The sequence below is a fragment of the Chiloscyllium plagiosum genome, unplaced genomic scaffold (genome assembly GCF_037043375.1).
Source record: "Chiloscyllium plagiosum isolate Xiang-an unplaced genomic scaffold, Cpla_swu_hap1 HiC_scaffold_37, whole genome shotgun sequence".
NCBI lineage: Eukaryota > Metazoa > Chordata > Chondrichthyes > Orectolobiformes > Hemiscylliidae > Chiloscyllium > Chiloscyllium plagiosum.
The window spans coordinates 38385457-38400538 of record NW_028270175.1 but is presented as its reverse complement, the minus strand read 5'-3'; the positions used below and the strand labels follow the sequence as shown (position 1 = coordinate 38400538).

The 15082-nt window shown below is 42.0% G+C and overlaps 1 protein-coding gene across 9 annotated transcripts in view; it reads right to left on the bottom strand.

Moving 5' to 3' along the window:
- Positions 1 to 15082, bottom strand: part of cep104 (centrosomal protein 104) — a 229230-nt gene that overhangs the window by 63613 nt on the left and 150535 nt on the right. For all 9 annotated transcript variants that reach the window (XM_087980590.1, XM_087980588.1, XM_087980592.1 and 6 more), the window contains one exon: positions 6091 to 6166. In XM_087980590.1, the coding sequence (XP_087836716.1) occupies positions 6091 to 6166 (76 nt within the window). The remainder of the gene's footprint in view (positions 1 to 6090; positions 6167 to 15082) is intronic.

Here is a 15082-nt window from a genome sequence, read left to right as displayed (position 1 = left end):
AAGGATGAGGGAGGAATTTGGTTGAAACTTTCAGAATACTGAATGGCCTGGACAGAATGGACGTTAGGAAGATGTTGCCACTGGCAGGAGAGAGGAGGACCCAAGAGCACAGCCTTAGAATAAAGGGAAGAACTTTTAGAACAGAGATAAGGAGAAATGCCTTGAACTAGAGAATGGTGAATCTGTGGACTTCATTGCCACAGAAAATGCTGTGGAGTCCAGGTCGCTGAGTATATTTAAAATAGCGATAGATAAGTTCTTGATTGCCAAGGGGTCAAAGGTTATGGGGAGAAAGTGGGAAAATGAGGCTGTAAAACCTATCAGACATGACTGAATGGTGGAGCAGACTCAACAGGCCTAATGCCTAATATCTGCTCCTATGTCTTATGGTCTTATTAAGAAATAGAAATCATTGTGAGATTGCATATAACAGACTTGTTTAGGAAGTTAGGTTGGAGATTAATAAGTATTCTAAGTGTTTCAAATGGTTCATAAAGAAAACATGATTGGTATACTAATTTGTTTCCAGAATACAGCAGAGAGCTTCCAATATAATTACACAAAGAAGCTTGAAAAATCACACTGAATTTGTGCCAACTGCTTATAAAGCCACTTCTGATTATCATGAAATTTAGTTACACCTTCCTACAGAACCAAAATTCAGTTCTGAAGAAGGGTCACTGGATACAAAATGTTAATTTTGCTTTCTCTCCACAGATGCTGTCAGACTTGCTGAGCTTTTCCAGCATTTTCTGTTTGTGAACTAACTGATCAGATGTAGTTTCAAGTACTAGAACCTAATGGACTAAATGCATTGGATTCATCAACAGGCTTGAAATTTATCCTGATCGATTGCATGAAAGGCCATTATAAACATTCCAGCTCTTTTGTCTTTTCCAATACAACACATGCCAGAATATTTATGATAACGATGTCAATGAGTAAAATCATAGATTATAAAACAGAAAGGTACAAGGTGACCTTGACAATTAGATGTACTTCAGAAAATCTTTCAATTATTTTTATAAATAAAACTCACTGTTATGTAGTGCCAAATAGTAAGGGAATAAAGCTACTTAGTTCTTTTTTCTTGTGTTCTTGGACAGCTTGCATTTGATCACAACTGCCAAGTGTTTTATGTTCATCATGGAAAAGGAAATGGATGGCTTGCGAAAAAAATACTGAATTTGGTTAAGACAGATTTTATTAAAATAAGGCAGAATCTGGACTGGGAAAAGCTCCTGGAGGGTGAAACTACACAATAAAAAGTGCAGTGCTGGAAAAGCACAGTGGGCCAGGCAGCATCCGAACAGCAGTAGAGTTGGCGTTTCGAGCATAAACTTTTCATCTGAAATGACGGGGTGGTCCAAAGAGACTGAGAGATAAATGGGAGGGGCAATGGGGTTTGGGGAAGGTAGCTGGGAATGCAATAGGTGGATGAAGGTGTGGGTGAAGGTGATAGGTTGGAGAGGAGGGTGCAGCGAATAGGTGGGAAGGAAGGTAGACAGGTAGGTCAGTTCAAGAGGAAGGTGCCGGATTGGAAGGCTGGATCAGGAATAAGGTGGGGGAGGATAAATGAGGAAACTAGTGAAATCCACATTGATCTTGTGGTAGGAGGGTCTCAAGGCAGAAGATGAGGCATTCTTCCCACAGGTTACAGCTTGGTGGTGGAGGAAACCCAGGACTTGCATGTTCTTGGTGGAGTGGGAGGGGGAGTTAAAGTGTTCGGCCACAGGGTGGTAGGGTTGCTCGAAACAATTCTGGAGAACCCTGAATATCTAGGAATATTCAACACTGGATAAAAAGGAAAAGAGAGTCATCTAACAAGTACGAAGGTAGTAAAACAACGGAGGGTCTCAAGGAGTACAGAAAGTCTGGGGGTAACTCAAGAAAGCAATTACAAAAGCAAAAAGGAGACATGAAAAAAATGCTAGTGGACAAGATCATGAGAAATCAAGAGGGCAACCTGTGCATGATGCAGAAGGACATTGGGGGAGATTGTTCAATGAGCGCTTCACATCTATCTTTATTCAGGAGGATGATGATGCAAACACAGAATTTGAGAAGATGGATTGTAAAATTCTTGAGCAGATGATAAAAGAAGCAAAAAGGTATTGGCAGTTTGGGTGGATTTAAAAGTGCACAAATCTCCAGGTCTGGATAACTTGTGTCCCAGATTGCTGTTGAGAGACAGGGAGGAAATTTTAAATTATTTCTGGCAACAAGGGAGGACTAGAGGAGAGCTGGTGTGGTCCCACTTTAGAAGAAGGATAGCAGAGATAGATGAGGGAACTATCAACCATGAGTCAGCTTTCAGTGGCAGGGAAACATTGGAGAAAATTGTGAAGGAGGAAAATTAATCTCCACTTTGAAATCCAAGGTTTGATCAGATCAGCAAAGGTTTTGAAGAGGAATCTAACCCCTAACAAATTTGGTTGAACTTCTTTTGAGGAAGAGATAGCTAAGTATCTGGACGAGGGCAGGGCAATTGATGTAGTTTAAATGGATTTCAACAAAACCTTTAAAAGGGTCCTGCATAGGAACCTGGTAAAGAAGGTAAAAGCTCATGGGATTCAGAGTAACTTGGAAGTTGCATCCAAAATTGGCAGGAGATAGAGGGTGGTGGTAGAATGCTGTTTGTGTGATTGGAGCCCGGAGTGCAAGTTGCATACCACAGGCTGGATAAGCGTGGGTTTTTTTCTTTGGAGCAGAGAACGTTGATGATGGACTAATAAAGTGTAGAAGATTAGAAGGGGTATGGACAGGGTGAATAGAATGCAGCCATTCCCCTCAGTCGAAGAGTCAATAACAAGGGGATATAATTTTAAAGTGATTGGCAGGAGATTTCTAGGGGATTTCAGAAAAAAAAACTTTCACCCAGCGGCTGTCGAGGATTTGAAATGCACCGTCTGGGAACATAGTTGAGGCCTTACAACCTTTTAAAAAAAACTTGGAAGAACACTTGAAGTATCAAGGTTAATATTCAAGGTTAAGGGCAAGGTGTGGGAAAATGTGACTAGTGTGTTGTAGGATATAGCAATACAGATTTTAAGGGGCAAATGGCCTCGTATGTATTGAATGATTCTATTATTCTAGCTTCCACATGTCGGTCTTTGAGCTTTCCTTTCTCACCAGATTTCTTCAAGGACTTCACCTCAGAGACAACAAAGGATGAGTGATTTTTTTCAAAGCATTATGATGATAGACTTAGAGGTGAACTTGCAGGTTGTTTCAATTTCATGCATCCACTTTTTCTATCCTTCTAGGTGGTAGAGAGAGTAGCTCTGGAAGGTGATCAAAGAAGCCTTGACAAGTTGCTGCACTGAGACTTCTAAATACACCCAGCACTAAGTGACAGTGTGAGAACTCAGTATTTAAAGCAGTGGATGGGATCTGATCAAATGGGGTGTCTGAGATGGTGCCAGGATTCTTGCTTGAAATTGTTCTAGCAAGCCAGTGGAGAATATTCACATCACACCCTGACTTCACTACATAGGAATAAGTGTACACCATTTAGCTCCTTGAGCCTGTACCACCATTCAATGAGATCCAAGCTCATCTGTGGCCTCACTCCACATACTTGCCTTTGGCTCACATCCCTCAGTATCTGAGTTAACAAAAATATCTATTTCAGATTTAGAATTAACAACTGATCCTACGTCTACTGCCATTTGTGGAAGAGAGTTCCAAACATCTATCACCCTTTGCTTTTAAGAAGTCCTCTCTAACTTCACGTGAATGTTCTGGCCCGAATCCTCCTACCAGTGGAAATAGTTTACGTTTATCGACTCTGTCCTTTTCCTGTAAATACTTTGAAGACTTGGATCACCTCTAAATATTCAAAATTCTAGAGAAAGCAGGCCTAATTGCTACTCATAACTAAATTCTCCTCATAACATAATCCCTGAAGTACATTGTACTTCCTCCAAGGACAATAAATCTTTCTTGTGACTTGTAAATGAAGGACAGGTTTTGGGCAGTCAGATGGTGACTTACTTGATGCAGAAGTCCTAACCTGAGTTGATCTGCTCCTGTTAACGCAACATTTGTACAGCATTACATTTTAAGTTTCTTGTCAAATATCAGGTCCTGGTATTGAGAATGGATGTCAGGTTAAGATCCAGAGGGTGAGTGTGTTCTAGGGAGGTAGTTGGAGATGAGAGAGGTATGGGGCCTGTTGAATACATTCATTCATCTACTTTACCTGAGTAACTATTTATTTAACATCATCAGAACTTTTGGAAAGTTCCAGGGGTTGGGAATTGCCCAATGGAATCTTCAATTTCCCAGCTAATTCCTTCAGAGTCTGTTATGAGGATTCCGCAGGATTTTCCCATGCACAACTCCCATCTATGTTGGAAGAATAACTGGATGGCCATCAGAAAATCCAGGCCATCATTTTTTTATCGGAGCTTGGTGTACAAATCTGCTGCCATATGGGCAGTGCCATTTCAGTGGCTATTTTTGCAATGTGCTACATTGGCTACAAACTGCCAAGAGGTCTTGAAATAGACTATAAAAATCAAAGTCTTTCTTTGCTTCAGTGAGCAAAATTATCAGTGGACCCAATTCTCAATGATTTTCAACTTATCTATTGGCATCATGTGGTTGAATATAATTCCAATATTGAGCCTTGGGTCAATAAACATACAGCAATCATTTGTAATGATTTTACCAGAGAGTGACAGCAATACATATATTTTATCTCAAGGAATCCGCATCCTCATTTCACAATGAAGACAACGGAAGAATGCGCATTCGTTTATGTGGGGGCAGGGTAAACAGAAAAGGACAAAGGCTCACACATAAATAAATAACCTGATGTTAACATGAGAATTACAAAGCTGTAATAGAGTTTTATGGATCAGATGACAACTTTAACCTGACAACAGATACAAAATTAGATAAAATAAGGAACATTTCTGTCGGCAAGCAGTTGCCAAATTAGAAGTGATAAAAGTGGATTCAATCTGACAAGTTCTTGATAACTCTCTGAAGACAATGAATGTATAAAATATTCATTTTAAAAATTTAAACATTTGATAAAATAAGGCAGTCATTTTCCTGTCCCTACCGTGCCAAAAAAAAAAGCCTGTTCAACCCAGGTCAGTAAGACAGTAGCTGATTCACAGCTTCAGCCAAAAATAACATTTGATTTGAAATATGATGACTTTTTGTCATAATGTGGATGGCACAGTGGCTCAGTAGTTAGCACTGCTGCCTCACAGCGCCAGGGACCCGGGTTCGATTCCGGCCTCGGACGACTGTGTGGAGTTTGCACATTCTCCCAGTGTCTGCGTGGATTTCCTCCGGGTGCTCTGGTTTCCTCCCACAGTCCAAAGATGTGCAGATTAGGTGAATTGGCCAAGTTAAATTGCCCACAGTGTAAGGTACATTAGGCAGGGGTAAATGTAGGGAAATGAGTCTGGGTGGGTTCCTCTTCAGAGGATCGGTGTGGACTTGTTGGGCCAAAGGGCCTGTTTCTAAGCTGTAGGTAACCTAATCTAATCTGTCCAAAGTTTGAATTATGAACTGTCTTTGGGGTAGATTTTATGCCAGAATAGGCATAATGCTGTGTAAGCATTATCACTGATTGGTAGACAAATGGCCCAAACGTTCCACATCAGTTGATCCACAGACCTGCTTGTTTGCTTTCAAGCTACAGTAAAACATTCCACTCTCTCATCCTAAGCTAAAGGCCTGAAGTCTTGAAATAAACCAGCTGAGCTTTTACATTTAAATACAAAACAACATGTGAATGAATAGACATCGGAGGCAAAACTTCCAAGCAACTGTGGCCTTGCAACTACTTACAAAGGTACTTCACATCCATCTAAAATGCCTTATGCCATGATAAATAATAAATGCAGCTTGAAGGGACAAACACAAAAACAACCATGCAGAATAACTGAATTTCAAAAGCAACATCAACCTCAAATTCTCCACAACTCCCTTCAAAATTTCAGTTCGTGGGAGTGTAAGTGGCACTCATGCTCCCAAGTGACCTTTGTGTATATGAAGGTACTGAACCTAATTAGATCAAACGAGTTTAGTTGAAAATGTTTTGTGTACAAGGATAGGTGGACTTACTTATCTAAATAATTCGTAACTGAGGACTGATCATCTCTCATCTCTGCATGTGGGGCTGAAGCTTTATTCCCACGATCTATTAAAAAAAATGAAAATCTACAATAAATACTTCCAAAATAGTTCATTTATGCTGAAACAAATTTCAAAACAACATGCATTTTACCTTCCATATACCTTATTCGGATTGTATTATAGACCCCCCAGTAGTCAGAGGGAAATTGAGAAACAAATTTGTAAGGAGATCTCCGTAATCTGTTAGAATAATAGTGTGATTATGGATTTTAACTTTCCAAACATATATTGGGATTGCTATTATGTTAGGGTTTAGATGGAGAGGAATTTGTTACGCATGTACAAGAAAACTTACTTGATTCACTATGTGGATGTACCAATCAGAGAAGGTGCAAAACTTGACCTACTGTTGGGAAATAGGACAGAGCAGGTGACTGAGGTGTCAGTGGGGGAGCACTTTGGGGCCAGCAACCATAATTCTATTAGTTTTAAAATAATGATGGAAAAAGATAGACCAGATCTAAAAGTTGAAGTTCTAAATTGGAGAAAGGTCAACTTTGATGGTGTGAGACAAGAACTTTCAAAAGCTGATAGGGGGTGGATGTTCGCAGGTAAAGGGATAGCTGGAAAATGGGAAGCCTTCAGAAATGAGATAACGAGAACCCAGAGACAGTATATTACTGTTTGGGTGAAAGGAAAGGCTGGTAGGTACAGGGAATGCTGGATGACTAAAGAAATTGAGGGTTTGCTTAAGAAAAAGAAGGAAGCATAGGCCAGGTATAGATAGGACAGATCGAGTGAATCCTTAGAAGAGTATAAAGGCAGTAGGAGTGTACTTCAGAGGGAAATCAGGAGAGCAAAAAGAGGACATGAGGTAGCTTTGGCAAATAGAGTTAAGGAGAATCCAAAGGGTTCTTACAAATATATTAAGGACAAAGGGTTAACTAGGGAGAGAATAGGCCCCTCAAAGATCAGCAAGATGGGCTTTGTGTGGACCTGCAGAAAGTGAGAGAGATACTAAACAAGTATTTTTCATCAATATTTACTGTGCAAGATATAGAATGTAGGCGAATAGATGGTGACATCTTGAAAAATGTCTATATTACTGAGGACGAAGTGCTGGATGCCTTGAAATGCATAAAAGTGGATAAGTCCCCAGGACCTGATCACATGTATCCTAGAACTCTGTGGGAAGCTAGGGAAGTGATTGCTGGGCCTCTTGCTGAGATATTTGTATCATCGATAGTTACAGGTGAGATGCCGGAGGACTGGAAGTTAGCTGACGTGGTGCCACTGTTCAAGAAAGGTGGTAAGGACAAGCCAGGGAATTTTGGACCAGTAAGCCTGGCGTCGATGGTGGGTAAGTTGTTGGAAGGAATCCTGAGGGACAGGATCTACATATATTTGGAAAGACAAGACTGATTAGGAATAGTTAACATGGCTTTGTGTGTGGGAAATCACGTCTCACAAAATTGATTGAACTTTTTGTCGAAGTAACAAAGAGGATTGATGAGGGCAGAGGAGTACATGTGATCTACATGGACTTCAGTAAGGCGTTTGACAAGGTTCCCCATGGGAGACTGGTTAGCAAGGTTAAATTTCATGGAATGCAGGGAGAACTAGTCATTTGGAAACAGAACAGGCTCAAAGGTAGAAGACAGATGGTGGTGGTGGAGGGTTGTTTTTCAGACTGGAGGCCTGTGACCAGTGGAGTGCCACAAGGATAGGTGCTGGGTCCCCTACTTTTCATCATTTATATAAATGATTTGGATGTGAACATAAGAAGTATAGTTTGCAGATGACACCAAAATTGGAGGTGCAGTGGACAGTGAAGAAGGTTAGAGCTGAAAATGTGTTGCTGGAACAGCGCAGGAGGTCAGGCAGCATCCAGGGAACAGGAGAATCGACGTTTCGGGCATAAGCCCTTCTTCAGGAACCCAGTGAAGAAGGTTACCTCAGCTTATAATGGGATCTTGATCAGATGGAGTTTAATTTAGATAAATGCGAGGTGCTGCATTTTGGGAAAGCAAATCTTAGCAGGACTTATATACTTAATGGTAAAGCCCGAGGGAGTGTTGCTGAACAAAGAGACCTTGGAGTGCAAGTTCATAGTTCCTTGCAAGTGGAGTCGCAGGTAGATAGGATAGTGAAGAAGGGTATACTTTTCTTTATTGGTCAGAGTGTTGAGTACAGGAGTTGGGACGTCATGTTGCAGCTTTACAAGACATTGGTAGGCCACTTTTGGAATACTGCGTGCAATTCTGGACTCCTTCCTATCGAAAGAATAATGTGAAACTTGAAAGGGTTCAGAAAAGATTCACAACGATGTTGCCAAGATTGGAGGATTTGAGCTGTAGGGAGAGGCTGAATCGGCTGGGGCTGTTTTCCTTGGAGCGTCGGAGGCTGAGGGGTGACCTTATAGAGGTTTATAAAATCATGAGGGGTATGGATAGGGTAAATAGACAAAGTCTCTTCCCTGGGGTGAGGGAGTCCAGAACTAGAGGGCATAAGTTTAGGGTGAGAGGGGAAAGATATAAAAGAGACCTAAGGGGCAACTTCTTTCACACAGAGGTACGTGTATGGAATGAGCTGCCAGAGGAAGTGGTGGAGGCTAGTACAATTACAACACTTAAAAGGCATCTGGATATGTATATGAGTAGGAAGGGTTTTGAGGGATATGGGCCAGGTGCAGGCCGTTGGGACTAGATTGGGTTGGGATATCTGGTCGGCATGGACAAGTTGGACTGAAGGGTTTGTTTCTGCGCTGTACATCTCTATGGCTCTCATCCATGGATATACAAGTACATCACAGTTTGCCACAGCTATTAGTAAGGATTGATAAATTACACCAACTGGAATCAGGAAGGAAATCAACAAGATAGTCTGTCACAGAATTTTGAGCTGTAACAAACAACTGGAACACATCGTTTGGAATGCAAGATACTTTTGTTAACTCAATGTGTATAATCATGCAACCTTTGAGTTGCTAAACATGGAACATTAATAATAGCCCTTGGAACAGAACTTGAAACAGTTGTAACATAATTCTTTCTCCTATGCTTTGGGGAAATGGTCATCATCAATTTCACAAAATAGCTGAGATGATAATGTTGGTAAGTGAGATATTGTGGAATAGATCTTGATATAAACTCAAAGATAACTATTTTGGAACAGAGTTCAAGTTCACCTTTAATGAAAGCTTTATTCCTCCATATCCATTAACCAACTCTGTAAAATGCACACCTCTGACTCGGAAGTATCGATATTTATATATTACATTCTCACCCAATTAACCCTTAGGTAATATATTCATTATTTGTTCCCTTGTTCAATCAGGACTCAAGCATTCCTTCATTATATGTTAACAAATTCCCTTTTAACTTTCTCAATATGTCAATATACATATTGTAATAAACAAAAACAAAAGAACATGTACAAAATGACAGGTTATGTTTTATTGTTTTCTTTGCAAATTAAACCTCCAAGTGTCTTTTCTCCAGTATTTCCAACAGTTTGAGAGTTTGCTCCTTTCTTTGTAAAGCCATCAGATACCTGACCGCTGCTACCACCCAAATCAATCTGGAGACTTCTTCGTTCTCCGAAGTCTGCTTTAAAACTGCAATACAAATCCGCAGTCTTTTTTCATTCACACATTTCATGAGATGTATGTCATCCCACAGTGTCAACTTGTTTTATCACTCTATTACTGCTGAATTCCTTTTTTGAATTTTCTTCAAATAAAAGCACCATATCTACCACCTTACCAAGAGCAATTGGTCTGTCACTAAGATATTTTACTAACTCGTCTTCTAACTATTTGAGGAGAAAGTGAGGATTGAGGATGCTGGAGATCAGAGTCGAGGGTGTTGTGCTGGAAAAGCACAGCAGGTCAGGAAGCATCCGAGGAGCAGGAGAATCGATGTTTCGGGCAGAAGCCCTTCATCAGGAATCTTTGGACAGCGATTGCGGAGGTGGTGTGGTCAGTGGTGGCTGTGGAGCGGGAGGGAGTGCCGTCATCATTCGCGGCGGCAGTTGTGGTTGGAGTGGCTGTGTGGCTAATGGCGTCCGAGGAGTCCCAGAGGCCAGGAGAAGGTTCTGGAATGGTCGAGGAAACCTGAGTACTGTGGTAAGCACATGAAAGTTTGTTTAACTTACTTTCTTTTATGTCTGATATGGTGGAGAAAAAGAGTTTGTTGAGTGTGTGAATTCTTCTGAAAATGAAAATCAGCAGAGGTCTGTTGCAGACCTGGAACTGTGTGGCCCTGAGCTGGGGCAGGGTCAACTGTAGGGAGAGTTAGTGGTGGCACATGGCTGACAGTGTGGAGCAGAGGATCTGGAAAGGGAACTGTTTCTGAAAGTTTTGGATTTGTAGTACATACTGGTTGTCCTGTTCAGGTCCAAACTGTGCTGGTCTGAATGTAGTCTGGAGCCCATGCGGGATCAGATGTTTCCATAGACAGGCACTGAGGAAGGAGATGGGGCTGTGGTAGTCAGTCTCAGTCTGCTTCATGACATGGCCAAAGAGCTTCAGGGCAGAGGAGATGATCTGGCGGGTGCAGTCAGAGAGAGACTCACTGAGGTCCTTGCACAGAGAGGAGGAGACCTTCTTCAAGGCATGCATCCTTGGAAGAGGCTTCGAAGTAGGGTTGAAATCAACTAGGAGAAAGTGCGGACTGTAGATGCTGGAGATCATAAGCCCTTCCTTTCTGATGAATGCCTCATGCCCGAAACATCGATTCTCCTGCTCCTCGGATGCTTCCTGACCTCTTGTGGTTTTCCAACACCATACTCTCAACTTTTATCAATTTGAGCTTTCCAAGCTAAAGGGCAACATTTATTTCCCTTTACTACAAGAAAAAATATAAACCATCCTGCATTTAAGAACCCACCACAGGGATTCGCAAAAGCATCACGAAGAAGTTTCATGCTCCTGATATCTCTCGATGGAAATTTTAAAACACAATGCTCCATTTTTTATTTTTCCAATGCTTTATTCACCAGAATTACATCTTCCATCTTGGGATTTTTCATAGTTGTACTCAACGCCAGTACTTCAAAACGGGCATCTGGTCTCAATTCCAATGCCCAGCCACTTCAAACTTTGCAATTCCTCCATTTCAGCTCCAGAAGCCATTGAATCTTTTTTTCTAATGCCTTATTTTGACTAATAGTAGGGAGGCTAACACTTAGAGGAGATACTTGTTAGGAAGGAAGATGTGTTGGGCATTTTGAAAAACTTGAGGATAGACAAGTTCCCTGGGCCTGACGGGATATATCCTAGGATTATGTGGGAAGCAAGAGAGGAAATTGCAGAGCTGTTGGCAATGATCTTTTCGTATTCTCTGTCAATGGGGGTGGTACCAGGGGACTGGAGAGTGGCGAATGTTGTGCCCCTGTTCAAAAAAGGGAATAGGGATAACCCCGGGAATTACAGGCCCGTTAGTTTTACTTCGGTGGTAGGCAAAGTAATGGAAAGGGTACTGAGGGATAGGATTTATGAGTATCTGGAAAGACACTGCTTGATTAGGGACAGCCAGCATGGATTTGTGAGGGGTAGGTCTTGCCTTACAAGTCTTATTGAATTCTTTGAGGAAGCGACCAAGCATGTGGATGAGGGTAGAGCAGTGGATGTAGTGTACATGGATTTTAGTAAGGCATTTGAGAAGATTCCCCATGGTAGGCTTATGCGGAAAGTCAGGAGGCATGGGATAGTGGGAAATTTGGCCAATTGGATAGAGAACTGGCTAACTGGTCGAAGTCAGAGAGTGGTGGTAGATGGCAAATATTCAGCCTGGAGCCCAGTTACAAGTGGAGTTCCACAAGGATCGGTTCTGGGTCCTCTGCTGTTTGTAATTTTTATTAATGACTTGGAAGAGGGAGTTGAAGGGTGGGTCAGTAAATTTGCAGACGATACGAAGATTGGTAGAGTTGTGGATAGTGAGAAGGGCTGTAGTCGGCTGCACAGGGACTTAGATATGATGCAGAGCTGGGCTGAGGAGTGGCAGATGGAGTTCAACCCTGTCAAGTGTGAGGTTGTCCATTTTGGAAGGACAAATAAGAATGCGGAATACAGGGTTAACAGTAGGTTCTTAGTAAGGTGGAGAAGCAGAGGGATCTTGGGGTCTATGTTCATAGATCTTTGAAAGTTGCCACTCAGGTGGATAGAGCTTGTAAGAAGGCCTATGGTGTATTAGCATTCATTAGCAGAGGGATTGAATTCAAGAGTCGTGAGGTGATGTTGCAGCTGTATAGGACCTTGGTAAGGCCACATTTGGAGTACTGTGTGCAGTTCTGGTCGCCTCACTTTAGGAAAGATGTGGAAGCTTTGGAGAAGGCGCAGAGGAGATTTACCAGGATGTTGTCTGGAATGGAGGTCATTTACCAGGATGTTGTCTGGTCGTACGAGGATAGGTTGAAGTGCTAGGTCTTTTCTCATTGGAATGGCGAAGGATGAGGGGTGACTTGATAGAGGTTTATAAGATGATCAGAGGAATAGATAGAGTAGACAGTCAGAGACTTTTTCCCCGGGTACAACAGAGTGTTACAAGGGGACATAAATTTAAGGTGAAGGGTGGAAGGTATAGGGGGGATGTCAGGGGTGGGTTCTTTACCCAGAGAGTGGTGGGAGCATGGAATGCGCTGCCTGTGGGAGTGGCAGAGTCAGAATCATTGGTGACCTTTAAACGGCAATTGGATAGGTACATGGATAGGTGCTTAAGCTAGGACAAATGTTCAGCACAACATCGTGGGCTGAAGGGCCTGTTCTGTGCTGTACTGTTCTATGTACTAAATAAGACTGCTGATGCAAAGCAAAATTTGATCCAATCTGCATCATTTTCAAGCCTAAGAAGCCTAATTTCTACTTCAGAATTCTTTTTTAAGCTCACTTATGACAATGTTTTGAAATTCATTACTCCCAACCCCCACAAAAACCATCCAGATGCATCAGAAGGATGCCTAAAAGTTGCCCCTCGTGATGTAACACATGGCAGGATCTGCTTTTAACTGAGGTCAACACAACAATAATTAGAGACACCTTATCAATAAGTACCAAATGCTAGAGCCATAATGTAGGCCTGATATTTAACTTATTTAACTTCCAAAGCATCTCCACTGTACTCAAATATCCCTGCAGAAATGCAGCTTTAATATCAATTGATCTACACACCCAAGCAATGCCAAGAAAATTTTCAAAATTGCTTTTCCTGACACTGGTGAATCCATTTGTATCTTGGTGCCCTCGTTTTTTCTTCAAATCCTTGAACCACAAGTCTTGCTTTCACCTTATGGGTCCTATTGGAGGACATCTAATCTATGCATATCCACCAATGTGCAGGGTTGATTATACAGCAGAAACAGAAACACCTGATCAGCGGATCCAGACAATCTATACAATCAACACAGGAATACTTGGACATCATCAGAAATATACACATAGACAATGAAGAAACTATGGTCTCATTCGATGTAACGGCACTGTTCACCTGTATTGACAAAACCCTAGCCAGAAAAACAATAGCCAACCTGCTGGGCATACAGAACAGACAACAGGACGTGGAACCTATCAACAAAGACGGCATACTCAAACTACTGGACTTGTGCCTCACAACACACTTCACATTCAACAACCAGACATATGAACAAATCAACGGAACACCCACGGGCTCACCGATCTCTGGACTCATAGCAGAAGCAGTAATGCAAAGGTTAGAACAAACAGTCCTACCACAAATTCAACCCAAACTCTGGGTCAGATATGTTGATGATACCTTTGTAATCATTAAAAACACAGAAATAGAGAAAACACACCGGATCATCAACGCCACACTAACAGGAATCCGATTCACGAGAGAAGAAAAGGATAACCAACTCCCATTCCTAGACGTGATGGTACAGAGAACACCGAACGGAGAATTCACCACAAAGGTATACAGGAAAGCCACACACACAGAACAAGTCCTGAACTATGAAAGCAACCATCCCAACACACACAAACGAAGTTGCATCAAGACACTATTCAAAAGGGCCACAACACACTGCAGCACACCAGAACTGCAAAAAGAGGAAGAGGAACACCTGTACAAGGTATTCACCAAAACGGATACCCGCGCAATTTCATCAACAGATACCTAAGAGAAAGACAACGGAATGAGGACATGCCGCAACCCAAAGGACTAGCCACACTACCATACATCAGGAGCATTTCAGAACTGACAGCCAGATTACTGCGACCACTAGGACTTATAACAGCACACAAACCGACAGCCACCCTCAGACAACAACTCACCAGAACGAAGGACCCGATAACCAGCATGAGCAAAACTAATGTAGTGTACAAGATCCCATGCAAGGACTGCACAAAATACTATATAGGACAAACAGGAAGACAGCTAATGATCCGCATCCATGAACATCAACTAGCCACGAAACGCCACGACCAGCTCTCCTTAGTAGTCACACACGCAGACGACAAGCAACATGAATTCGACTGGGACAACACTACCAATATAGGGCAAGCCAAACAAAGAACAGCCAGGGAATTCCTAGAAGCATGGCATTCATCCACAAACTCCATCAACAAACACATCGACCTGGACCCAATATACCTGCCACTACAGCGGACAGCTGAAACTGACAACCAGAAGCTGCAGGGACAGACCACTATAAATGCCGGAGGAAACACCACATAAGTGCTTCACAGGAGGCTGCCAAGCACTGAGGATGTCACCTAGACAGGGGACGAAACGTTTGCAACAAAAATTTACAGCTCGGCGAACAGAACCACAACAGGGTTGATTATTCCCCATCTGCCACCTTTGTGTACATGACAATTCTCTCCAACTTTGTAATTCTTGCTTATATAGAATCTTTTATTACCTCATCTTCTAGTTTATTTATGGCCACAAAGAATTCTCGATCACACTGACTACTTCTTCTGGTGATATTATAGGTTTGTACTATATTTCCTGAATGCATGAAA